At 50.9% G+C, this 27596-nt stretch overlaps 1 protein-coding gene across 3 annotated transcripts in view; it reads right to left on the reverse strand.

Annotated features, from left to right (window-relative positions):
• The window catches only part of LIMS1 (LIM zinc finger domain containing 1), a 100808-nt gene that overhangs the window by 40556 nt on the left and 32656 nt on the right, over positions 1-27596 (reverse strand). Inside the window, exon 1 of one of the 3 annotated variants that reach the window (XM_060118064.1) lies at positions 24781-24998. The exons of 1 other annotated variant lie outside the window; for it this stretch is intronic. Coding sequence is in view for 1 of the 2 variants with exons in the window: in XM_060118062.1 (XP_059974045.1) it covers positions 3757-3863 (107 nt within the window). In the remaining variant the exon portion in view is untranslated. Of the gene's footprint in view, positions 1-3756; positions 3908-24780; positions 24999-27596 lie in introns of those variants that run through there. One more of the 3 variants, XM_060118062.1, reaches the window with a different exon arrangement.

Below are 27596 nucleotides of genomic sequence, written 5' to 3' on the forward strand. Positions count from 1 at the left end.
CACAGCACAAGTGAGTCCTCCCCAGTGGACTTCACAGAGGGGCACAAACGTCAGCTGCCTCTTCTGATCCACCTTTGCTTCATGCAGGCGGAGGGGAGGAGGGGGGCAAAACTAAAGGAATAAGAGTGGAGGACCTAAGGGTCCTTGATCTGAGCTCGAGACCAGGGGGCGACTGCAAAGAGCCGGAGGCCAGACCCGTCTTTGTGGCCACAGCTCAGCTCGGGCACCACGGCAAGAACCCACCAGAGACCACGTGTACAAATACGTCTGCTGTGTGTCAATAAAACTTTATTTGTGGACACTGAGTTTCATGTAATTTTCCTATGTCGTGAAATATTCTTTTCATTTTATTCAACCATTTGAAAAATATAAAATCCATCCTGAGCTCGTGGGCCACAGAGAAACAGGAAGATCAGGCCTAAGGGTCATAATTCGCCAGCCCCTGGTCCTGCATTAAACTTCCTTTCTGAGCCGGCTGGCAAAGACTTGATTCTGAGATGTCCCCAGTTAGTTATAGACCCCATGTGTCTGAGGCAGAGCCCAGGTGACTCTGAGAATTTTTAACGGGGGTGGGGGGTTGTGGATCGCACAGGTGTGTTTTTCATTCAGGTTTCCTCAAAAAAAAAAAACTGTGTTTGGGTGCAGCACAATTTAAGAGGGAGAATAAATAGCTAAGGAGTAAATACACACACACACACACACACACACACATATCTTGGACGGTATTTTCAGGCATCAGGCACTTTAGGAAGAGGGTCCCTGCCCGGGAAGGTACGAGGAACAGCTTCCGCCACAGGGGGCGGGTGAAGAGTTCCACTGAATGAACCCACGGGCAGAGCAGGAGGTCAGAAGTCCTGTCCCTGAATGAGGAGGTGGTACCAACGCTACCTGCACGCAGAGTCCTCAGGTCCACCTCCACGGAGGAAGGTGACGTCCAGGGGTCTCTCAGGCACGTCAGGTTCCAGCCACACTTAAGGACACGTTCTAGAACTAAGAGGCTCCCATCACACAACTTTTTCCTGTTGTGACAAAGTCTAAACGAGATGAACCGCCTGCCGTGACTCAGCGCTCAGGTGTGGAGGCTGACGGTCTGCTGTACAAAGCAAGGAGAGCACGTTTCAGGCTGTACTGGATACTTTAAAATAAAAATCAATACAGGCAGCGTTCTGTTCTAAACAGTTTGGAGTTTGAAGCCGGAGGCAGTTTCACCAGCTCTTTAATTTTTTTTTTTTTTTGGCTGCGTTGGGTCTTTGTTGCTGTGTGCGGGCTTTCTCTCGTTGCGGTGAGTGGGGGCTACTCTTCGTTGCGGTGCGCGGGCTTCTCATTGCGGTGGCTTCTCTTGTTGTGGAGCACAGGCTCTAGGCGCCCAGGCTTCAGCAGTTGTGGCACGCGGGCTCAGTAGTTGTGGCTCGCGGGCTCTAGAGCGCAGGCTCAGTAGCTGTGGCACACGGGCTTAATTGCTCCATGGCATGTGGGATCTTCCCGGACCAGGGCTTGAACCCGTGTCCCCTGCATTGGCAGGTAGATTCTTAACCACTGCGCCACCAGAGAAGTCCTTCACTGACTTTTATGTGCTCTTTAAACACTTGTGTTCTGTTTCAGAGCACAGTCTTCAATTTAAACTTAAACATGTTTTCTGGCAGTGGGCACAGCCCTGTTAGTCTCTGATGGCTTTTCTGCCAGAATCCATAAACGTGCTGAGAAAACAGTGTGTGAGTGAGGGGGTCAGAGTGGGAGTGGGTCTGTGCTACTTTGAGGTGCCCAATGTCACAGGTGCTCAGTCCAGCGACAGCTCCTGGGAGAAACACCTGCAGGTGACCCTCCAGGGCCCAGATGCTGGTGTCCCTGGGGCGGCCCTGAGTCTAACGCGGCCCAGCCTCGATGGGGCACACAGCAGGAGATGGATGAACGGTAGCCGAGTGAGTAATGCACGAGGTACCCTTCACCGGATGACAACGCCTGCCATCAAGCTGGTGGCGAGGGTTTTATGAGATAATAAACGACACTCAACAGCGGCAATGGTTTTTATCCTCCTTTTAAAGAGAAGCCACCTGAGTCCATCAAGGTTATCTGCCTGACCCAGCGGCCTGAACTGGGCGTGTCTAACCTCGAAGTCACCCTTCCAGCTCCTATTACCGGAGGAACCCGATTTCATACTAAAAACAGGCTTCCTATAAAACTAGGCAAAAACCCTGCCTCTCTAAATCGATAAAAGGCTCTTTTCCTGGCTGAGCTCGAAGTCCTAAAATAAGTAAACGGTCACTTCTCTGAACCCGGGGACAGAGACATGGCAGAAGCCTAAGCCCCTTCTAATCACCAGGGGACAATACAGCAGAAAAAGTGGGAAAATGTCTCCTCACCCCAAGGCAACAAGTAATACACCTTAAGAATGATTCTTCCTTCTGTAATTTAAACTCGAGAGAAAACAAAACAACCTAGTTGTTTCAAAGGCCATTATGACTTATATACATAACCACCCCCTCAGACATAACAGGTAATCTCATTCATGGGTACTTCTGCCACTGTCTGAAAATAAGTGAAAGTTGGCTGGTCTTGAATGTCATTTTACATATCTTATTTCTTTTGAAGTAAATTCATTAGGACCCCGAATCTGAAATTAAAACTACTTTGGGTAAGTTTTCACTCTTGGATCAAGAGCAGATTGGAGGCAGTTTCAGGGCTCACGTCCACCCGTGCCCATCTGGTCGAGCAAGAGGGGGCTCAGAATTCTCACTAACCTTGTAGTGAAAATTTACAAGTCAAACTCTGAAGCTTTAAAATTCTGTTTAATCCAGTCAATTCAAAGTTGATACACTAATTGTAGCTAAGAGACACCCGACGTGGTAGGGAATAAATTCTAATAGTGTAAGTATCAGTACCAGCCAGAGTCAAACATTTTCAAATAAACATATCCCTCCCAAAGTACACTTCCTGTAGTAAATTTGTAGACAACTTTAATATAAGTTTAAAGAGCTTCCTTGTCAATTTTTTCCTGTTAAGTTTAAAGAATTTAAAATAAACTCTAAAAGCGAATTTATAGGTGAAATATATATAGAGAGAGGTTATAACTATTATATACTACTTATATATATATATAAAACGTATCTATTCCTCTCACCATCTGGGTGGAACATTCAAGCGCGTGGATCAAGTGTCCACAAAGGCACTGAGGTGCCACCCAGCACGCGTGCGGGGAGAAGGGTCCCTGCTGTCAGCTCAGAGTCCCCACCCCTCGCGGCAAACACAGCAGTTTAAGCAACAGCTTAATGCGCAGGGGCTGTTCAGAACCTGTAACCTAAAAAGAATTCAATAGCGGTACGAAAAACTAACACCGTGTTGTTTTAGGCCAATTAACGGTGGAAACAGAAAACCCCTAACCTTTTCAGTTAGAAAGGTCTCCCTCCCTCCCAGGTTACGTTCAAAACTTGCCCTGCCTTCCTTTGTGAAACCCACGTCGACACCGAAGAACAACACCCCGACGCCCACCCAAGACATCGCCCGCGACCCTCACCGTCAAAACGCAGAGAAAAATCCCTCTGAAACGCGCCCTAAGAAGCCCAAGCGATGTGCCTTCTGACAGCGGCGGGCAGGTCAAACCCTCCCTCTGCGATCCTCGGCCCTGGGGGTGGAGCGAGGCTGCAGGGCTGGGAAGCTGACGCCAGGGGCTCAGCCCGTCGCCCCTCGCCGCTCACCGTCCGGCCGGGCCGGGGCTCAGGCTGCCGCCCCCCCCACCCCGCCCCGCCGGGCTCCACTCACCTGAGAGCCTGCTCCTGCGGCCCCAGGAGCCGCAGGCTGTCCGGCCGGTCCCTCCTCCGGCGGTAGAGCCCCGACTGCGAGAGCTCTTTGAGCTGTAAGGCCGTCATGCTCCCGGCCCGCGACCCTCGGAGCCTGGCACCGGCACCGGAGGGCGGGCGGCCGCCAGGGCTGGAGACCGCCCCGCGCACACCTGGCCCGGGGAGCGGTCTGCGGCGCCGGCGGCCGCGCTTCCTGCTTGCTGGGTACACACCCTCCCGCGGGCGGCCGTGTCTCCGCGCCCGCACCTGGGAGGGCCTGGTGCTCACGTGCTCCCGCCGAGCAGAGCCCGGCCACCCTGAGCGATCGCGCCGGCTCCTGCGTGGACCGTTCCAGCATCGCTGTGCATCAAAACCGGGCTAAAACGCTCCAGAAAGGTCGTGACTCAAGAAGGGTCCTGCCCTGTTCTCTGGACCAGGAAATCCACCAACACTTCACGCGCAGCCGTCGGTTTCAAGAAGTGCCTGGTCATCACGAGCTCGTTGGGACATTTTCCTTCAAACGGAAAAGCACAGTTCCGAAGGGCAGCACGCCGCTCCGCGCTCTCCACGGTGCTCTAAATCCTCTTCAGAAAGGAAGGAAGTGTCTTTTTTCTCCCCCATTAAGTGTTACTCAAAAATTCATAACTGAAAGGGAGGTGGTTTCTTCTGCCACCCGCCATCCCGCGATTCTCTACACCCAAAGCCGCCCCCCCCCCCCGGGGACGGGTCCCCTCGCGGGAGATGCGCACGCTGTCCGCCTACAGCGGCCCCCGCGTCAGGAGGGAGGGTCTGGTTCCCGGGGTGGGGGGTGGGTGTCTGCAGTGTGGGGGGCAGATCATAGGGGCACGTCCTTGTCCCCGGGCCCCGCGGGACGCCCGCGCGGCAGCAGGCGAGTCTGACTCAGCCCCTCTCAGGAGGACTCCCAGCCGGCGCGAGCGCGGGCCTGCTCTCAGCCAACAGCTTGGCTTCGCGGTGCCGGCAGTTTGTCTGCGTGTCAGCATCTTTCCTCCCAGAATCCCCTCCAGGACGAGAGCGCAGAGACATGGGTCTGAAAGTTCTTTTCACACCAATAGTTAAAGAGTTAATACGTTCCCCTCTCTAGAAGGATCGGTATTATAAATTCAAATATTCAGGACCCCAAGGAAGGGGGAGGGCTCTGCATCTCACTCCTTCACTCGGGACTGTGGGGCCCCGGCCCCTTTAGGGCTGCAGCCCTGGTCCCCACCCACCCACGCCCGCCCCAGTGGAAACACAACTTTTTACAGTCACCATCAAAGTGTAACATACGTTTTTAAAGAAATGCAGGGGGAAAATTAGTAATTTTGTTACCACACTAGATATAACTAGTGACAAAACATTACCAAAAAAAATCGAGGGACAAATGTATCTCTTCCTCTCTCTGGAAGGATACAGAGGAAACTGGTAACATCGGGTGCCTGGGGGATGGGCAGAGCAGCATAAGACAGCTTCTCTGTAACCACTGCTCTATACCTGCTGGACTTGGAATACCCTGCACATTCAAAAATAAATAGAAAAAATGTAGAAGTTTTACATATACCTTTTGTACAAAGCTCTAGGATCCTACTGAGACATAAAACACAGAAAATTTTGACGTTTACAGTAATAGAAACATAAAATTAGGATTCCTTAAAGTGCCTAATTCTTACATTTTTGTCATGACAGGTGAAAAACGCAGAGAAACAAGCACCAATCTTTTTTTTTTTTTTTTAACTGTAGGCATCAAAACAGAATAAATGCCTGAGGAATAAAATACAAACTAATTGTAGCCACTGCAAACACAGAAGCCTCAACGTTGAAAAGGACTTGTTTCTATAGGAAAATGAACATAAGAGAGCTTGATGTTTAAAGAGAACTTGAGAAAGAGTAATGCAGCCCGCTGACAAGGGAAAAGGCTTGTAAACTAGTAAAGTTGACAAGACAGGAAACACTATCGTGTAGGACGAATCCTCTATTTGATGAGTCTAAAGTTAAAAGGATGTGAACAGGGGTAAGAAAAGTTATGTAAAACAAACTGAACCAGTTCTTGCCTGCGGACTTTTAAAGTGGCTGTGCTGACGCGTGCACACTTCAGTAGATCCAGGCTTGTCACACCTGCATAAAGTTAAATCCTGGGGCTTTGGGCAAAGGTCTTTGACCACTGCCATTTCACTGACAACACAGACAGCGGGAGACAGTGGTACCCTTCCCTCCCCGCCACACGCAGCCAGGGAGGGGCGCCCATTTCTGGGAGGGAACAACCCCCTACCACACAATGGCTCAGGCTGCAGCCAGATGACACCCCCGAACAAAGGTTTCTGTGCATCTGCGTGGGGGGAGAGAGGGACAGAGGGCACAGCCCTGGGACGCGGCAGGTGATGTGATGCCAGGAGAGGCCCCACGTCCCCATCGCCGTCCCCGTGGTTCCCTCCTTTCACGCCCTCCCGTAGAAAGTTATCAGTTGAGCCTGGATTGTAGATCAGGCCTATTTTAAATGAGTTCTGAACTTCAAACGACTGTCTTAGCATTTGAGGGAGGCCCACGTGGGTGTCCACACAGGGATGTCCATTTCGCGGCCTAAACGGACTCTGAAGGGCCGCGCTGCCGCCCTTAGAGCCCAGCGGCTGTCCACGAGCAAAGGTTCACAGAACGTGTGGAGGGGGCACCCCGGCCCGCTCCCACCGCGGGGTGGCGGCTCTGTGAACCTGCCCACTGCTCCCCCCGACCGCCGGGCTCTCCTGGGACCTGAGCTCCGACTCACAGCGAAATGCGACATCAGCTCAGCGGGTACTTTCTACTGCAATAGGTTTGTGCTCTTGGTTGAAATGACTAAACAGGAAGGCCCAGATGCATCACACAGGGCCTCGCTCTGCAGGCTGACCTCTGACCCCGTCCTCCACCTTTCCAAGTGGAGGGGGGAGGCGGTCACGGACCTTCTATGAATCGGAGGAAGGTCAGTGAGTCTCAGAAATGCACGCGAGCACAACACTGCCCCCGTCTCAGGGCACTGGCAGGTGGACTCACCTTCCGACCTGCACAGACATCCCTGCTCCAGGGCGGGACACTGACCTCAACTGCGGGCCAGACGCTGGTTCAGAAGAGCCCCTGTTGTACCCCCCCCCATTTCTCTCCACCTCCCAGTCATCTCTCTGCCTCTGGCCTCACCCGCCTCTACTCTATCCTCCAAATTTCCAGGAGTTCTTTCCAAATGTAAACCGGTCACTCGCAGGTCCTGGAAGACCCTGCGGTGACCCGATGGCTGCTCCCCGTGCTGAGCGCGGTCCCAGGACAGATGGGGCGTCCTGGCCCCGAGTCCTGCCTCTGGACTCAGCGCAGGGGTCCCTCTCACAGGAGGGCTTTGGAGACCCTTCACTCACTATCACCAGGGTCTCCATCCCCCCATCCCCCCCAGATAACAGCCCTCCAGGGCAGCCGTGTAGCTACTGTATCGCTGCGTCTTACAAGGCTAGGTACATGGTAGTGTGCGTTTGCTCAGTAAGTTCTCTGGTTTAGTTTTTCCACCAACTGATTTTGAGAGCCTCGCCACTTTATGATGATGCTGCGTTTCAGATGAATGCTCCAGAGCTTTGAAACTGGTTTTGTTTTGTTTTGTTTGTGCATTTAACCCTCCACATTACCTAAATGAGATTCTTAAAAGGCACATCCATTCCACAGTTTTGGAAAACTGTACTTTCCTGTGAGATTGCAAAAACTCAGATGCTGCACATTTGTAGAGTTGAGCAACACCTTCCACCAGTATGAACACTTTCCATTGGGGATAAGAACTAAAAAACCACCCTCTACTTGACTCAGTCCAGTTCTCAGTGTACTTGGTCCCAGTACCCCCTTCAGGCTCTGGGGGGTAAAGAAACCTAATTAGGCATCAAGCCCCTAAGACCCGTCCCCAGCGTTCCTGCGCTGACGGCTCCTTCTCGGCAGAACTGAAGGCTGCACCCTGGCTTCGGTGCCCAGCTGGCGGCTGGCCCCGTCAGCAGACCCTCCAGACCAGGGGCCTCAGGCCTGCAGATGGTCGAGCAGCTGTAAGTTTCCAGGCCATTAATTTCCTTGTACACACGCAGTAAGAGAAGAATTTTGTTTTGCAGCCACTCTGAACTTAATGGAAATGAATCCTTTTTAGTTTAACTTTATCCTATGAATAATCCCCTGCAGGGGAAGTAAAGCTTCTCTGATAAAGCAGAGCACCGGCCTCCCTCCTTCCACGATCCCGTCTGCAAATCCACACGGGCCCCCAGGCATGTCCCGGGTGTCACAAGAGGGCTCAGACCTCGGCGATTCTCGGGGGCACATTCAAGTTCAAGTCAACCAGAGCAGAGTGTGAGAGGGCAGAATCCACCGTCCAAAAGCGTCAGAAAATATCACCAAAGACACGGTCCCTGGCCCGTCTGCGAGCCCCTCTGAACATCCCCTCGACCCTCCTCTCGCCGAGCAGGCGGGGGAGCCTCGGCCGAAGTCTGAGACCCCATAGGTCAGCCGTCAGAGACAGAGAATCTACACGGGTCACCCACCGTCTTCTGCGAGACCATCACAGAACATTCCCAAAGCCACGCCGCAACAAGCAAGCTTTCCTGCATCCTCCTTCAAAAGGATTTAAAACAAAACTCTCGGTCACCCTCCCACCCCCAACCTTTCTACGGGGCCGAGGGTGGGGGAAGCTGGTGCGAGGGCACAGAGGGAGCCCGGGGTCACCCGGCTGGTGGGTCCACACGGGCAACGTCCCGGCTTCGGCCGGCGGGCAGGCAGGCACACGAGTCACATCACTCCCGAAGGCCTCAATCTTTCCCTTCGGAAATAGAGCGATTGAATCCGATGATCTGAACGGTCTTTTCTGCAGATTAAAACTTCAGCAAGGGTCCACGGCAGGGGAGGGCCCGAGGCTGGCGGGCTCCTGGCACGCTCACCCCTCCCCACAGGTCAGGCTCCCACCCCGGACCCAAATGGGGCCTGAGGCTGGCTACACACGCTCGGCCGGCCGTGCCCCCTCTCCCCGGCCTGACCCCCGCCTCGGCCCTCTCCCCGGCCACCTGCTCCACAGCCAAGAGCCGAGATGCACATAAAACCCCAGCAAAGGACCCTGACCACCCGCCTGGCACACGAGCCGCGGAGACGCCGAGGCCACGGGGAGAGACAGGGCAGAGTCAGCGGGGCCCCGGCCTCCATCCACGGGCAAGTGCAACCCCATGTGACACCGTCAACACGGTTTCAGAAGACTGCACATCAAGCTAAACTTCTGTAAATAGGGTAACTTTTAATTCTCTGAAGGAATTCTAGTGGTCATAAGAGAGCTTTGCTGAAAATCCAGATTTTCACATGATTTGACTTAAAATGTGTTTTGCTATCATCTTCTGTATAAAGTTGCTACACACACTGTTTCCACTCATTCCACCCATCCACCCCGCAGCAGGCATGGACCTGCTGAGCACATTTCCGCACTAAACATTCCTGTGACAAAACCAACAGGTGAAGGTCCTGGAGCAAGAATCCCCGGACGGCAGAGTTACCGGCAGCAGTTCTGAGCTTCTGAGGCCGTGGCTCTTCTCCCCGGAATTCCAGGGTGTCGTGAGCATGACCACAGCACCTGCGCGGCCCCAGCCTGGTTTCAGTGCCACAGTTACTACTGTCAACTTCCACCTCCAAACCATTTCACCAGGGCATCAAAACATCCCCGGGTTCTGTGTAAAGTCTCATCTTGAAGCTTTCTGTCTGGGGGGACACCTTGCCAACCATCTAACCCACAAATAAATATGCAGCTGAAAATGTGTCAAGTCACAGGAGACAAGGTTGCTGTGAGGACGGCAGGGACGCAGGGAATGCCTCCCAAGACAGAAACCTCGGGTCTGATCCCCCAGAGCCGGAGGGAGGGGAGGCTTGGGGAGAGAGCAGCTTAGCTCGTGCAAAGGCCCGGAGGCTGCAGGGAGGAGCTAGGGGGTGAGGCGAGAGAGCCAGTCAGGGGTGTCTCTCCAGTCCAAAGACCCCTCTCCCAGGCCTGGGGTGGGGGGAGACCGAGCTGTCAGGGCGGAGACAGGGGTGGCGGCTGGGATGGGAGGGTGGGGAGTGGGCGGGAGAGGGTCTTAGGGAGAGGAACCGGTGGCAGACCAGACGCGGAGCCCGCGCTGCACTCGTGCTGCCTTAGTCCTGCCCGCAGAAAGCCAGCATTTTAAACTGATTGAACCTAAGAAGACCGTTTTCAAAGAGTACTTACAAAAGCAAGGGCTGGGGCACAAAAATGCCCACGCCGTGCCGTGCGTACGCGGAGCTGATGTAAGTGCTACTCACAGCTGAGGAACACGCTCCCACGTTCACCTCCGTCCCACCAGCCGTGGATCATTATTGTCCCCACTATGCATTTGAGGTAACTGAGTCTCCAAGCAGCTCAAGGTCCTGACGGGCAACACAGCCAACGAGGGAGACTGTGGATCCACACCCAGGTCTGAACGCGAACAAGCCCAACCCAGGAAGCTTCGGGGACACACAGGAGCAGGGCAGTGTTGGGGTCCAGGGTGAGCTGCCCCCAAATGTCCCTCAACAGCACATAGATTATTCTGAATTAAAGCTGCTTAAGAAACGGCCGATATAAGAGGGACACTCTGACCCCCTCCTGTCTCCCTGAAGCAGGAGATAAGTCTCCATGTGAAGGAGGGAGAAGGACACCCTAATGGCCAGAGACAGGGCAGCCCGCACAAACAAACCCGCGACCTCTTTCGGTGACTAACCCCAGGGCCAAACCGCTCAGATCCTTCACTAACTGAGCATCCAAAGCCTACGTTTCTTAGTCCTGTCAATTCCTCACAAATTTATTGTTTCTTTGTCTAAAAAAGCCACCTGCTTTGGCCACATCTTAGGTCCCATTTCTGCGAGACCTCCGTGCGCAGGAATTGAAACTTGTTTCTTCTTCTCCTGTTCATGTCTTGCACCGGTTTTCCTATTAATTCAGCAATGAGAACTCCAGGGGGCAGGGGAGGTGTCCCCTCCCCACTGTGGGCACAGAGGCCCGGGGGACAACCCCAGACTAAACACAGGCTGGAGACAGACTAAACCATGGTCCCCCCGCCTGCCTACTTTCTCTCCCAGAAATGAGGCAGGAGCCCAGCTGCACCTGGGTCCACGCGGTGGTCGGGCCGCCGAGGGCTGGGAAGGAGGCCGAGGTCACTGACACAGACCTTCCTCCTATAGCTCCGGGGGCAGAAGCCAGTGGACGGCGTCAGACTTGAGCCTTGATGTCGCTGAATTCCTGGACTCCTTGGAGGCTGTCTCCCTTCAGGGTACGTGTGATGACTCAGGCCAAGCGTTCGGGGAAAGAGGCAAAGATTCTAATGAAAAAGGGTGTTCTTGAGACCAAGTGTGTTGTTGGACAGCAACAGGGGACCTGATGGGGGCCCACGTCCCCAGCTCCCGGTCTGCCGTCCCTCCTGGTCTGACAGCCTCCCCAGTGTCTGTCAACAGGAAAGTGCATGTAACAAGTCGTGACCCCTTCCTGGAATACCACACAGCTATAGAAGAGAAATAATTCACTAAAGCTGCACAAATCCACATGGATAAATCTACCCAAGAAGAGAGAGAGTGAAAAAGCACAGCTTGCACAATATCACAAAGAACACACACTATTTAAAATCTAAAACAAAATAAACAACCCCATGAGTGCTAAGAATACACAGTGTGTAATAAAAGGATGAACAGGAGAGTGGTTCCCTCCCAGAGGAAAAGCGGGAGGGAAAATCATCAGACCGGGAAGTGTACCAAGAGCTCAACTGTACTTGTAATGTTTTATTTAAGGTAGGTGATGGGAATTTGGAGGCTCTACAAATTCTACACCTTCATTTAAAAAAAAAAAAAAAGAAGAAGAAGATGCAGAGCAGACGTTCTCCTAGAGCAGGTTTGTAAATCCACAACTTTCAAAGCACCACTTCTGCCACCATGTGGCTTCTCAGGGTATTGCATGCACACGATTTTCGGGAAATGAAAGGCTAAAAAAGGGCATTGTTAATTCTCAGGTGCAAAGTCACAGGAATGTAACCCACTGCGAGAGTCTGAATGTCCACCACTCGATACGTAACCAACACTAAAAGCCTTTCTTACCACTTCTGAATGATGCTTAATAACACAGAAGACAGAAAGCATCACGCTAGGTGCAAAAGAATGAAACTGGACCCCTATCTTACACCATGCACAAAAATTAACTCAAAATGGATTAAGGACTACATGTAAGACCGGAAATTATAAACTCCTAGAAGGAAACATAAAGGAAAAGCAACTTGACATCTGTCTTGGCAACGATTTTTTTGTATATGACACCAAAAGCACAAGCAACAAAAGCAAAAGTCAACAGGTGGGACTACATCAAACTGAAAAGCTTCTGTCCAGCAAAAGAAACAATAAAAAAATAAAAAGGCAACCTACAGAATGGGAGAAGATATTTTCAAATCACATATCAGATAAGGGGTTAATATCCAAAATGTATAAAGAATGCATACAGCTCAACACCCCCCCAAAAAAAAAGAATCTGATTTAAAAATGGGCACGAGGGCTTCCCTGGTGGCGCAGTGGTTAGGAATCCGCTTGCCAGTGCAGGGGACATGGGTTCCATCCCTGGTCCGGGAAGATCCCACATGCCACGGAGCACCTAAGCCCATGTGCCACAACTACTGAGCCTGAGTTCCATGTGCCACAACTACTGAGGCTGCAGGCCACAACTACTGAAGCCCGCGCGCCTAGAGCCCGTGCTCCACAACAAGAGAAGCCACCGCGATGAGAAGCCTGTGCACTGCAATGAAGAGTAGCCTGACGGGGGCCCACGTCCCTAGCTCCCGGTCTGCCGTCCCTCCTGGTCTGACAGCCTCCCCAGTGTCTGTCAACAGTATTGTTGATTGTTGTTATATCCCCGCTGCAACTAGAGAAAGCCGGCACACAGCAATGAAGACCCAACACAGCCATCCATGAATGAATGAATGAGTGAATGAATGAATGAATAAATAAATAAATAAATAAATGAAAATGGGCATGAGGGAATTCCCTGGCAGTCCAGTGGTTAGGACTCGGTGCTTTCACTTCCATGGACCTGGGTTCCATCCCTGGTCGGGGAACTAAGATCCCACAAGTCGTGGGACGCAGCAAAAAAGAAAAAAAAAGGGCACCAGACCCGAACAAGCCATTTTTCTTTCTTTCTTTCTTTCTTTTTGGCCATGCAGCATGTGGGATATTAGTTCCCCGACCAGGGATCGAACCCATGCCCCCTGCATGGGAAGCGCTGTCTTAACGCCAGGGAAGTCCTTGAACACACATTTTTCCAAAGACATACAGATGACCAACAGGTGCACAAAAAATGCTCAACATCACTAATCATCAGGGAAATGCAAATCAAACCACAATGAGCTATCACCTCACACCTATCAGAAATGCTATTATCAAAAAGACAAGAAGGGACTTCCCTGGTGGCAAAGTAGTTAAGACTCCGCGCTCCCAATGCAGGGGGCCCGGGTTCGATCCCTAGTCAGGGAACTAGATCCCACATTCATGCTGCAGCTAAGAGTTCGCATGTCACAACTAAGGAGCCCGCCTGCCGCAACTAAGACCCAGTGCAACCAAATAAATAAATATTAAAAAAAAAGACAAGAAATAACAAATGTTGGCAAGGATGTGGAAAAAAAGGGAACCCTCCTGCATTGTTGGTGGGAACGTCAATTGGTGCAGCCATGATGGAAAAGAGTATGGAGGGTCCTCAACAAACTAAAAATAGAACTGCCATGTGACCCAGCAATTCCACTTCCGGGTCAATATATCTGAAGGAAATATAATCACGATCTCAAAGAAATATCTGTGTCCCCTTGTTCACTGCAGCATTATCCACAATGACCAAGACATGGAAACCACCTAAGTGTCCATCGCTGGATGAACAGATAAAGAAAACCACACACACACACACACACAGGAGTGTTAGCCATAAAAATGAAGGACATCCTGCCACTTGCAACAACATGGATGGTCTTTAGGGCATTACACTAAGTGCAATAAATCAGAGAGAGACAAATACTATACGATCTCTCTTACATGTGCAATCTAAAAGCACCCACAGAAACAGAGTAGAAGGGAGGTGCCAGGGGCTGGGGAGTGGTGGGGCAGAAATGGGGAGATGCTGGTCAAAGGGCACAGAGTTCCAGTTACGAGAGGAATACGTTCTGGGGATGTGATGTCCAGCATGGTGACGACCATTAACAATACTGTATACTTGGAAGTCATGAGAACAGTTTTTATGTTCTCACCAGCACAACAAAATGGTAACTATGTGAGGTCAAGGGTGGGTTAATAACCTTACTGTGGTAAGCATCTTGCAAAACTATACACACATCTCAAATTATCACATTACACACCTTAAAATTACACAATGTTACACGTCAATTACATCTCAGTAAAGCGGGAAAAAGAAAATTTTTTTGAAACATTATGCTATGAAGCCCAAAGATAATGAGAAAGTATTGGACATAAACTGTAGGAAAAAAAGGATGCATGTAGGCTACATCAGAGTTAAGAGGGTTAAATGAGTCATAAGGCCAGCAAAACCAGGTGAGCGGGCCGGCTTCCAGACACAACTACCTGGTAGGTGAATGAAGACCTCTACTCCAAACCCAGAAGTAAAGAAGCAGGAAGAGCACAGTAAAAAGAAAGCTGTCCACAGTATGGACGCTGACGTGCAGAACGTACTACTTTTAATAGCACACTTTACCTGAGATCAGCACCAACACCAAGGTTGGAGAGAAGCAAACCTAAAGCTTATACACGGTGGTCTTAACTAGACATGTGGAAACACATCCTCGTGTGGGATTATTTGCACACGTGCACTTATTTGGTGGAGGGGGCAGACAATTGGCTTAACTGCGGTCCATTCATCCCTGGGGGGGAGGGCGTACAGCGGCGCTCGCCCGACCCCTCATCCTGATCAGGCTGCCCCTCGCACTCCGCTGCCCCCAAACCCTCAGTCGCCCTCAGCAGCCTCCTTCTCACCAGCCCAGCCACTGTGAGAAAGGTCACGTCGCCCCCCCTTCATATGCACGCCCCCCCAGGCCCCCACGCCACCACCGCACACCCCGCTGTCCCCCGGTCCCGAGGCCCGCCATTCTGCGCTAGGCCAGGCGTGGTCGGTCAGCCTTGAACTCAGATCCCAGCCTGGGCAGGGGCTTACTGGAGAGTTTTTCTTCCTAAGGGATGGTTATACCCATGCCCCACGGAGCTACTGTGAAAAGGACGTGGATAAATGGAGTACTAAGCACACTGGGAGTGCTCGATGAAAAACAAGTATCACATCATCATCAATACTTCGCCTTTTCCTCACTGCTGTCAAAGCTGTATTTTTTTTTAAATGCGAATCTGAGCATATTATGTTTCAGTTCGGAAGACGATGTCTATTTTCCAGGGGGCGAAGTCCAGGGACCCTGGTGTCGCAGGAGACATAAGCCTTCACCACCTCCTTGCCTGCGGCCTCATTTCCTGCCACTTCTCCCTCCCGGAGTCCACACGCTCTGCGTCTTCCTCCGTGATGAGCTGCCAGACACCCCTGCCCCACTAGGCCGGTAGCAGATCTGGATCCCCACAAGGTTCCACTCTGTGGGGACTCGCAGAGCTCCCGGAGGGGCTCCTGCAGACAGATCCTCCCCACGGCACTTGCCACACTGTGATGCTTGGAGGCAGCACACAGTGGGTCCACAGAAAAGCCTGCTGAATGACTGACATTTGGAAACTTCACAGAAACACAAGAATGTTGATCGATTTTTTTTAAGTGTCTCACAAAATTGTGATACTTTTTCTTACTAACGTATACACGACCGTAACTGGAGTTAACCCCAAAGAGGTACGTGATTCATGGGGACAGTTGGCTGGGTGCTGGGAAGGTGAGCAGCTTCCCATAAAGAGACTCTCCTTGGTGAATTTTCAAAAGCTTGAAAGCTTGACCTTCAGTTTCTGAAGGCTGGCAACCCCGTTTTGTCAGTTTATCCAAAGTGGACGCGTCTCAGCAGTTGTGATTAACACGTGTAGAGCGGATATGAAAACCAGGAAGCCAGGCTGTAACCACCAGGCTAACTAACACACTCAGTTTGCACGACCAGCCGTCCCCTCCCGGGTGTAGACCAGGTGAGAAGTCAGATCACCGTCAGAAGGTTTGTCTGGTGGGCGTCCCGGGGCATCACACAAGCTACCAGGTTTGCTGCGGGGGAACCTGGTGCTCAGGCCTCACCTATTTCCTTCTGTTTCTTTCTACATTCAGTCATTCCGTCCTTCAAGGTGACTACAGGTCTCTGTCCTGTACTGATTTCAAAGTCTGACCTCCTTCCTTCCTAAACTGCTCTTGGGCTCCTCACTGCTGTCCCCGAGTTGACATGGGCACAGAGAACCTGGGGACTGAGGTCGGGACCATCCTTCACAACATCCCCTAAGTGAGGCATCACTACAGCCCAACGTGAAACGTTCCTCTGCTGACATTTAACCACACGCCTGGCAGGTGGCAGGTACACAGTAGATAACTGTGGATATAGAGGAAAAGGTGGATAACATAGCATATCAAGAAGAATAAATAAAAGTTTCAAAAAGAAAAAAAATTTTTGAATACAAAATATTTGACATTTTGAATGGGCACTTTCAGCTCAACACACGCAGGTTTTCTAGGATGCAGGCAATATAAACCACCTCAGGTTAATTTCAGCAGAAGAGGTACTTAAAAAAGGATGTTGGGCTGTTCACAGAATCTCCGGGATCAACAAGGCACTGAGCTCATAACAGCAAAGAGAGCCTCCTGCCCGCCAGTCACAGATCTTCCCCAGGCGCAGACAGCACCGCAGGTGTGTCTGGCCCCCCAGCCCAGCCCCGCTGCAGCCACGCCCTCTAGGAATGATGGCGGGCATCCCTGCCTGCACCTCTGAACCTGACAGCCGGCAGTCACGCCTGGGTCTCAGCTGCACCCGGGGCTGGCGAGGCCGGGGCGGGGGGCTCAGCGCCTCGAGTGGGAGCAGGACTCAGCATCCCGTGGAGACTCATCAGATGGGGAAATCGACAAACAATGGGATTCCATTAAAAAGGAATGATATAAATTAACCCCCCCCAAACAAAAACAAACACAAACCTCCCCCCAGGGGAACTGTTCTTACCTGGTAGAGGTTCAATGTCTGACTGCCACGTGCTGGCGAGATTCGGGGCCGGCCCTGCAGCTCTACGGACACCCCAGCCCCCAGCCCCCTGGTCCTTGGTTGGCTCCAAGGAGCAGAGGGCAGGTGGCCCTGATGAGTCTCCAGTTTTCTTCCAGGACAGGAAGGAAGGAAGCTAGTTCATGCTGGTTACAAGAAATCCACTCGTGAGGATGGCGACCAAGTGAAGACTTGTTTTGATGTAGTTAAAGTATGTCACTATCTAGTCATTTCCACAGAACTGGATTTAACTTGCGAGGATCTGAATGCAGTGATGTCTAAAACCTGACAACGTTAAACAGTGTCTTCACGATTGCTAACCTCCTCCGCAGCAGGGCCAGCAGACTGTTTCTATAAAGGTCAGAGTGAGACTATTTCAGGCTCTGAGGGCCACACGGCCTCTGTCATGACTTTTCACCTGATCCTGTGGCTCAGAGGTGGCCCCGGACGACAGCAGACAAATGCTGGGCTGCCTCCCAACACTGATGTTTGAGTTTCGTGTAATTTTCACACCTTCTTTTCATTTTTTTCAACCATTTAAAAACATCAAAACCATTCTTTGCTCACAGGCTGTGGGCTAGATTTATTAGCCTGCAGACTGAACCATATCTGGCAAACTCACTCAAAGCACCATTTACTGGAGAGCCGTGAGAAAACAGATTTTTCTTTATGTTAACTCCTCAAGCAAAATATCCGACCCCACTTTCCCAAAACGAATGCCCCAAAGAACCACAATCACAGCCTTCACAAGGACGAGGGCGGAATTACAACAAGAGAAAAACAGACTCCCAGCTTCCACTGCGCCTGCACACATGACAGCGTCAACACGGGGTCTGACCCGCGCACACCCGCCTGACCGGGGCCTCACTCCCCACGGGACGACCTGCGCAGAGAGGAAGATGACAGCTGCGGAGTCGGGGAAGAACGGGGACTGCTGTGCTCAGGGGGCAGACACACCTTCCTCTCCCCAAACTGCTAGTGTACAACAATCAGGACTCCATCCCACGCAAAATTCCAAACTGGGTGTTTTAGCATCACTGACCTGCACCGAGATGCCCACCGCCCAGGTGCTCCGTCTTCAATCTCTCCTTCTAAGCATAGTACTAATCAACTTTTCCTTTCTCCCAGCTTATAAGAAGCCATAAGTTTCCTTCAATTCTATTAAAGCTGTGATAAGAAAAAAAAAATCTGGTAAACTACTTTAAACTAAAATGTCAAGGATTGAAACTATAATTCCCCAGAACATTTTTACTTGAGAGTTACCTTCATTATTCTGACCAACAACATGGAAATACCACCCACAGTGGGAGGTATTTTTTAGCAGAAAGCTTTCTTTGCCCCTCAGATCACATCTAAGACCCACCTGGTGAAAAAATCCACTTGTAAAGTAATAAATTTGGCGAAAGTATATATTTATTTTGGTTCATTGTGAATCTGATATACTGGAAAATTGACTAGTTGGAGGGTCTTGAGCCAGCTTCTTACACATCAGGTCCTGATTCTAACATGCGTGCCCTGCAGGGCTGAGGCAGGGGTCAGAGGTGACTTGCACAGCCCCACATGGGGTAGGTACCTGCAACTGGCAGTTATCACCATAAACAGGACGTCTAAGAAGGAGTTTAGAATTTAATGTGTAGAACATGTCGGAGAAGGCTTTAAAAGAACAGCATTTCTGTTTGCATTATGGAAAAGGAAGAAAAAGGAAATGTGCGCAAAGAAATTCTTCTGGTTGTGGAAGTGGAAAGACAGAGCCTGTGTGTGTCCCTGTCTCTCACACAGGCAAACACACACATACACAGGCACCTGCCGGAAAGTACCAGACCGCTCTGTGCTAGTGAATTTGCAGCTTATTCAGTTATCAAGAATTCACAATATTTTAACTGTCCTATTTAATCCAAGGCTTCTAAAAAAACTTCAGAAATGCAGTCGCCATTACAATCGTGTGTTGTGGTAGAGGCTGGGAGCACGAATCCCCTGACGTTATAAGAAAATTTTCGTGTACGTGCTTCTGTGCATTTTTCTGTTAAGTTCTGTAAGCCTCAGCGCCTCAAAGTGGTCTGGACCAGTAAGTCCAGCTAAGCCTGTAACGACCCATCCAACTGCTCCAAGCACCTCCGGCCTCTCTTCTCCACGCCCTCGTTGTGCGCACCGCTACCAGGGATGCAGGACAGGAGACCGAACCCACCCACGTGTTATGTAATCATTTTACACTAAGCTAAGCTTCCTGAAGGGGCGGCCACGTCCCCACCCCGTCTGCACAACGCCATCATCACGTGCACCGTCACCTCCAGGGGGCGCTACCACCGACGCGACCACCTAACCTAACCTAAAACTCTCATCTTCTCAGCTGTGCAACTGAGAAAACTGCGCGCGTCTTTCCAACTGGTCTGGCCAGCCTATCGCTGTGACATCTCAAGGCTGAGAGAAGGGGCTGACAAAGCCAGAGTGATGGGGGCCCCTCAGCCTCTCCAGTAAATTTCAACTGTGAACCCACATTCTAGAATATGACCCTGTGGGGTGGATTAAAAAGGCTGAGTTTAAGGATCATTTTCTGGACTTCGGAATTGAGGTTCAGTAAGATTAACTGCCCCCCCAACCAAGCAAAAATACCTAAAGTGAGGGGACTCTGCTCTGGCCACTGGGCTCTGTTAACTTTAATTAGAACAAATAATTTTTGGTGTCCTGGATAGAGAGAATGCTTAATGATGTCCAATCGCTATCCCTTAAAGGCTGCACATCGTTAAAAAGTATTTTACAAAAAGAGGGAAAGTAAGTTGTATTGAAAATCCTCATCTTTGCAGAGAATTGCCAAAATAAATAACTATTTTTAAAGCTATATTTGAGGTATATATTGAAGACTAACATTGAATAATAAATTATTTTTTTGCCCTTTTTTCTTATCACAGAGTATCCTCAATAACTCATTTATGAATGGGAAAAAAATGAGGCTCTAAACCCTAACAAAGTGATGTCTCTTGCAGGAATAGAAAAATCCATCCTAAAATTCATAGGAACTTCAAGGAACCCCCAAAAGCCAAAACAATTTTGAAAAAGATGAAGTTGGAGGCCTCACACTTCCTGATTTCAAAACTTACTACAAAGTTCCAGTAATCTAAATAGTGCGGTGCTGGCATAAGGACAGACACACAGACCAATGGAAGAGAACGGAGGGCCTGGGAATAAACCCTCACAAATATGGTCAAATAATTTTTCAACAAGGGTGCCAAGGCCACTCAATGGGGAAAGTGCAGTCTTTTCAACAAATGGTGTTGGGAAAAATGTATATCCACATGCAAAAGACTGAAGCTGGACTCTTAATCTCATACTATAAACAGAAGTTAACTCCAAATAGCCCAAATAAAACTCTTAGAAGAAAATATAGGAGAAAAAGTTCATGACATTAGCTTTGGTTATGATTTATTGCATATGACACCAAAAGCACAGGCAACAAAAGTAAAAACAGACACTGGGAACTACACCATCATTACAAACTTCTGTGCCTCAAAGGACACAATCAACAGAGTGAAAAGGCCACCTACAGAATGGGAGAAAATATTTGAAAATCATGTATCTGATAAGGAGTTCATATCTAGAATCTATAAAAAAACTCACACAACTCAACAACAGAAACCAACCAGATTAAGTGGGTATAGAGGGGAAGAGAGTGGAAGACAGAAGTTAAGTGGGGCAAAGAGGACAAAGGAGGCAGAACCACAGGAAGAAAAAGAAGGAAGGGGAAATTCCAAGAACATTTAAAAATAATTTCTGCTTTGCTGGAAGAGAAGTGTGCACCGTGGCTGATCTTGCCCACAGTGGAGCTGAGATCTGTGGAAATTCCCATATAAGGACGCCTGCTCATGGCTGTTTCCGCAGGCAGACGCTACAGCTCCTCATCTGAGCAAGGCATTAGGCATTTGGAGGAAAAGCTTCTTTGGCAACAGCGTCCATATATACATTGAAGGCTGTGGTTTCCATTCTTAATGGCCCGTAGATTTGCCAAGACAAGTCATCCCGCCCAAGTATGCTTCAGCGTCTGGCAGTCAAGGTCTCACAGTTTTCCTGTGGTCACTGCTGGCCGTGGACACTGAGGCTGCATGACTTCACTGCTCTCGACGAACGGCCCCTCAGTCAGGAACGTGCTCACACGTGCGGTGACGTTCTGCCGTCCGTAAGTGGGACCTTTCTGTCTCAGGCGAAGCTGCTTCCTGCCCACCCAGAATCCCTCCCGAGGGCTTCAAACAGAGCCTCTATGTTTGGATGAGTCTCAGTGACTTCTCCTTAGGCCTACGCTGTGCAGCTTGGTAGCTACCAGCCACACACAGCAACTCAGGTGAGGCGAGTCCAAATCGAGGCATGCTCTAAGTGTAAAATACACTCGGGATTCCAAAGATTTAGTTCCCCAAAGTGTAAAGCATCTCAGTAATTGTTAATGTGACCACAGGATGTATATAGGTTGGACATAATAATAGTTTGGCATTTTGAGTTAAACCTAATATAGTATTCAAGTTAGTTTCACCTGTTCCTTTCTGCACGTGGCTGCTAGGAAACGTTAAGCTACACAGTGGCCGTGGCTCACGTGACATGTTATTGGACAGGCGGTTCTAGATAAGGTCACAGGTCCCGTTTACGGAATCAAGAAATGTGGCCCAGAAATCATCCTGAGGCCAAGGCACTGAAAACTCAGGCGACCCCGTGCAAACTCAGGGTAACAGGAGCCTTTGATTCCTTTCACTGTAACCGTGCAGCCCGGGGTGGGGCTGGGAGGGCAGCCTGGGCTGGGACCCCTACCCTCATCAGCTGGGGCAGGTTCGACTCCGCCCATAACGCGCGCACATGAAGCTCTCTTGGGGGTTGCAGAGGACTAGAACCGAAGGAAAGCACTTCCACAGTAGCACGGGGAAGCGCGTTCTCAGTAAGGGTGCTGCCCTTTCTTTTAAGGTCTTAGAAATCCTGTGGACATGCTCAGTGGCTGATTCAGTCACCCCAGGGTTAGTCAGAGAGCCTGACCTCAAGTCTCTTTTTTCCTTCCTCTCCACTCCAACCACGTCCATGGAATTCAGCCTCATAGGGCAGGGCGTGTGCAAAGCCTTCCGGGCGAACGCATCCCCTCCCACAGCTGCACTGCTGGCTCCGATCCTCCGTCAGCTTCTCCCACCTCCTCGCGCTGGTCCATGAATTCACAAATCAGTACAATTAACTCCAAAATTCTGGCGGCGGCTCATGTTCTCCTTAGGACCGTTATTAATAACTGGCTGCTACCGCCCACATTTAAGTGTAGCTCTGCCATAACTGTAGCTATTTCCTGCCCACGCCTGCAGCCTCCTAAGACGCATGGATACGTCCTTTATTTACCACAGGGTCTGATCAGATGCACCACAAATGAAGACCTTTACAGTGGCCTGAGAAATAAGTAAAGTCAGACTCAACACGGACTTTCAATTACTGGCCAGGCCAATCAGGATTACAAGGAATGAAAAGCACCCTGACTAAGATATCCTGACTTGGCAGTCTGGACTTTATTTCTGGCTGGTTTGTGGAAAAGCCACTTTTATGATTTCCTTGCAGCTGTTGCTAGCAACGTGCTGGGCTGGCAGCCTTGAAGACTGAATTTCCTGCTTCGATGATGCCATTTTCTTTCTTTTTTCTTTTCTTTTCTTTTTTTTTTTTTTGCAGTACGCGGGCCTCTCACTGTCGTGGCCTCTCCCGTAGGGAGGGAGGGAGACGCAAGAGGGAAGGGATATGGGAACAGATGTATATGTATAACTGATTCACTTTGTTATAAAGCAGAAACTAATACACCATTGTGAAGCAATTATACTCCAATAAAGTTGTAAAAAAAAAAAAGTCGTTAGCAGCAGAAACTAACACACCATTGTAAAGCAATTATACTCCAATAAAGATGTAAAAAAAAAAAGTCGTTAGTGAAACTTAAGACTCCTTCCCCTCCCCCCACCCCCCAAGGAGACCCGGGTTCCCACCCCATCACGGAACCCTCACTTGAGGATGTCCACACACCTGGCCCCACCAGCTGCACCATCTCTCCGTCATCTTAGTGTCCCCAGGACCTAGCGCAGCGCTCAGCATGGAGCAGATGAGTCACTGTCACCTGGATGACGGAATCGGTGACACCACGTTTCATGTGCCACCACCTCCCAGTCTGCCCCAGGGCAGAGGGGGCCCAGGACAGAGGGGGTCCAGGACAGGGCACAGAGCAAACATGCCCTCGTGAACCAGCTGTCACTCTGGGAGAGGGAGGCAATGGAGGGTTCTGAACAGAGAAGCCAACCTGACCTGCAAACCTTCCTCCTGCTGTCCCGCCAAGCCCCCTTGAAGAGCCCCCTTCCCACTGCCTGTGAGTGTGAAACACACTCATTCTCCACAGCCCATCACCCACCACCCAGCGCCACTCCCGAGGATTAGCACTCCCCCTCTCACCCCCGACGTAACCACACTCATGACGGTCTGATTGTGTTTGTTCTCTGCTGCGTTTTTACACCAAGTGTGTGTGTTCATCCAGAGTGTTTTTATCCTATCAGCCATGCACAGTGCCTCTGGCTGCAAACTAAAGTATGCACCCTTTTTATTAACTGAAAGGCCAAATGGAAGTGATCAGTCATCACCCTCTTTTTAACTTTTCCTTTCTTGTCCCTGAAAAAGATAATTCTCTTCTCCTGATCACTGTAACTATTCCATATTTCATGATTATGTATGCTTCTATTATATATATATACAGATACATAAATACACCCCACCCTGTACCACAGGACTACTCCTCTCAAGGTTATCATGTTCCTGAAGATTAGCTGTAAAATAAATGTTTTCATAAATACATTTAAGTCTCTCAGGAAATTCACTGCATAGGGCAAATCATGTGTAAGGCATGAGATCCTTTTGGGGTGAATAATCTCCTCCTGATAAACGTTTTACAAATGCAGACTTGGCGCATTAAGTTTTCTCTAAAATGTCCTCCCAGTTTTTAAACAGCTGCCGGTTAATGAGTAACAGCAGCTCCCCCACTAGTTATGCTGCTTTTTTCTCACCACGGTAAGACCAAAGTTCACTAACCACAGTGTTAAACAGACCCTAGACAGAATTTGAGTTAAAAATATTTCATGTAGGGCTTCCCTGCTGGCGCAGTGGTTGAGAGTCCGCTTGCCGATGCAGGGGACACGGGTTCGTGCCCCGTTCTGGGAAGATCCCACATGCCGCGGAGCGGCTGGGCCCGTGAGCCATGGCCGCTGAGCCTGCGCGTCCGGAGCCTGTGCTCCGCAACGGGAGAGGCCACAGCAGTGAGAGGCCCGCGTACCGCAAAAAATATATATATATATTTCATGTAATAAAATGCCAAAAAGCATCCCTGAGGTCTTTGATAGAAAAAGTCTCTGCAGGACCATAAAGTCTATGGCACTGTGAACGTTATCAAGGTTGTTAATATTTTCTCTGCAAACATAGAGTATAACCTCCCTTTCTCACCCACCCTTGCTGTGAAACCCATAAAACATACAGCTGCTTTTACACACATTCGACAATACACACCCACAGGAAGTAACGACCACATCGCTGCCCTTTGCAGCAAGAAGCAGACATTAGCATGGCCAAAGGCTACTAGGAGACCATTCTGCTACTGTACTTGCAAGTTTAGACCAATGTCTTTGAGGTTTGCTTTCAAATGACTGAGAAGGACAGGTCAGGAGGGAAACAAACCCAGAAACACAACAGAAGCCAGTGACTGGCTGCTCTGGGCGGTCACCTCCACTTCTCTGGAGGCCACTGCCCATCTTCTCCCCTGCACGTGCATGGCCACACCTCTGCAAAGAGGTCCTTACCTGCTGCCTCCAGACTCAGGAATGGGGGACTCCTCTCTGTGCGTCTGCCCTTACTCCCTTCATTTATCAGGGCTCTGGAAGCTGGGTTCCCATCACAGCGAGTTATCTTTAAAGCTCCTGTTTCCTACACTGCATAGAACTTCCTCATCTCAACTCTGTGTCTGTTGCCCCGAACTATATTTAAGCTGATGAAGCCACATGGAGGGTTCTTCCTGCACGCAGTTGAGCCATGTGACAGTGTTACACGATAACCCCGCAGCCCTGAAGCAAGACAACACCCTCAATGTCACAACTCACATCCTGTTGGCTTGTTTTACATACTTTACTAAGTCAAGAAGTTCATCCACAAACTTACTGAAAGCACTTGTAATATGCAGGAAAATATTGAGGAAAATAAATAATAACTGGTCAGCACGCAAGGAGCTGAACCCCTTTGGGTCTTGACGACACCTTCACATGTGAACTGACCGAGCATCTCTAAAGCCTTCTCTGGCACATCAGGTCAAGCAGCTGGTCTTTATTCATCTTCTCGGTGACGTGGCCCAACCCAGAGCCGGGCGGCCGTCCTCTGTCAGGCCGAGCAGTGGAAACAGCTCCTTCTGTCCTGGCTGACTCACAGTCAGGGCCACCTCATGCCAAGTTTCCACAGAAGAATAAAGGGGTCTTTGCTGGAGATGCAGGAAGAACTCGGGAGCCACTAGGTCAACATTTCTGCAAGAACACGGCATCCCCACCCGGATTCACCGAGAACACAAGGCCGGTCCTTAACCGCCTCCTTTACTACAGAGCAGATTCCTGGGTTACAGGCCCTGAGGCTAATCTCTGAAAACAAGAAAACAACCCATGGCCTCTGCTTGTCCTCCAGCATGGCAGGCCCCTCGTAGGGCATGTGACCTCAGGGGGTCTGGCGCCTAGTAGGCAAGCCAGGGCAGAGAAAGTTCTGAGATTCGGGGCTCAGCCCTGAGCTTCACCCTGACCCTCAGGACTGGTGGAGATTTCTCACACGATACACGCACAGTAAACTTCCAGCAAGAATCTTCCTCTGGGGGCTTCCCTGGTGGTGCAGTGGTTAAGAATCCGCCTGCCAATACAGGGGACACGGGTTCAAGCCCTGGTCCTGGAAGATGCCACGCACCGCAACCAAGAGTAGTCCCCGCTCGCCGCAACTAGAGAAAGCCCGTGAGCAGCAACGAAGACCCAACGCAGCCAAAAATAAAATAGAAAATCAATCAATCAATCAATCAATCAATCAATCTTAAAAAAAAAAAGGGAGAATCTTCCTCTGGCCTTGATTTTTACTCCCTTTCAGGAAGCGGGCAGTGCAGGCCAGTCTGTGGGGAGAAACAGGCCCTCACCCCCAATTCCTGCCCCAGACACAAACCCTGGGAAGCAGCCACGATCTCTCTCAGGAGAAGGGGAACAGAATGGAAGTCTCAGGAGCTGCAGCCCCGGGATGTGGAATTCTCCCTAAGAATGTAGCTTATGCCACTGCAGTTAACACCCAAGAGGGGAATGCTGACATCTTGGCCCCATTCTTGACTGATCACGGGCACCACAGAGGACACCCACAGGGTGTGTGGGCAAGGTGTCCAGACGGCCACCTGGAGCCCCTCCTCCTTTCCAGATGGTTCTCTAAGGGCATCCCAGTCGTTCTCCAACCCTCTGCCGTCGGAAACACCTCTTATTAAGGTCCCAGTCACCTTTTAAAAGATAAAACCAGGAGGCTGTTCTCAATCCTTCCCTCATGTTTGACTTTATAAACTAGGCTCTCCAGCAAGTTCCCAACTCAATTCCCTCAGCCTCCAGACGGCCCCGCCCGCATCAGGGTCACCTGTCACTGTCTCCTGCAGGACCCCTTCCGCTCCTGCCTTTAGGAGGGAGAAGCCCCCATCCTGGCTCCACTGTCTCCCCATGACCCCCCTCCTCATGGCTCCACCACCTCCTCTGTGCCAGCAACGCCAGCCAGAGCCCCCCAACTTCACGGTCAGGCACCAAACTGTCTGCGGGCTACTTCTACGGGACATCCTCACCAGTAACTCAAGGATTAAATGAAACTGCCCGCACGGCACCTGCACCCTCTGGGCGAGCCTCCTGTGGCCCGGCCATGCGCTCCAGCCACTAGCCGGTGAGCTCCCAGCCACCCGTGCCTTCCTGTCCTCAGACCCCCCGCTTCTGCTCAGTCTGGCTCCTGAGCAGTTTTCCCATTTCTTCTCTCCCACTTCACCGTTGTTGGAGCCCAGCCCAGCCCAGGCCCCCTGCTGCCCGCCTGGCCTGCGGTTCCCGGGTGCCTGGCCAGTGCCCGTGATCAACCCCCAGAGACCCAGCCAGCAAGGACTGCCCCAGGCAGAAGGTCCCTAACCAACTGGCTCCGCTCAGCGGGGAAGCTCACCTGCAGCCCCTGACCCACCCCATCCCCATCCTCTTCTCTGGACACTCCCGCCACTCAGGCAGTGCAGCCCGGCAGCTGCACACGCGTGCGCACACACGCTCACACACGTGCGCTCACACACGCACACGCGTGCACACGCACAGACACACACAGGCACACAGTGCGGGGAGCTGCAGCGCACACTGGCCTCTCGGCCCGGAAGACCCTCCTCACGTGCCCTCACCAACATCCCTGCACACGGAGGGGGCACCGGGTTTGCAGGACCCCGACCCTCGTGTTTCTGCTACACGGCTTCCTTTCCTGCGCTCCGTGGAGCTGGACTCCCGCCCGTCCAGGCCCCAGGCCCATGCCTGGCACACACTGGGCACTTGGCAAAGTTCAACGAAACCGAGCCTGTAGGAGGGGTGGCGGTTTGAACCTCTCAGAT

The sequence above is a fragment of the Mesoplodon densirostris genome, chromosome 14, assembly GCF_025265405.1.
Source record: "Mesoplodon densirostris isolate mMesDen1 chromosome 14, mMesDen1 primary haplotype, whole genome shotgun sequence".
In the NCBI taxonomy this organism is placed as follows: domain Eukaryota; kingdom Metazoa; phylum Chordata; class Mammalia; order Artiodactyla; family Ziphiidae; genus Mesoplodon; species Mesoplodon densirostris.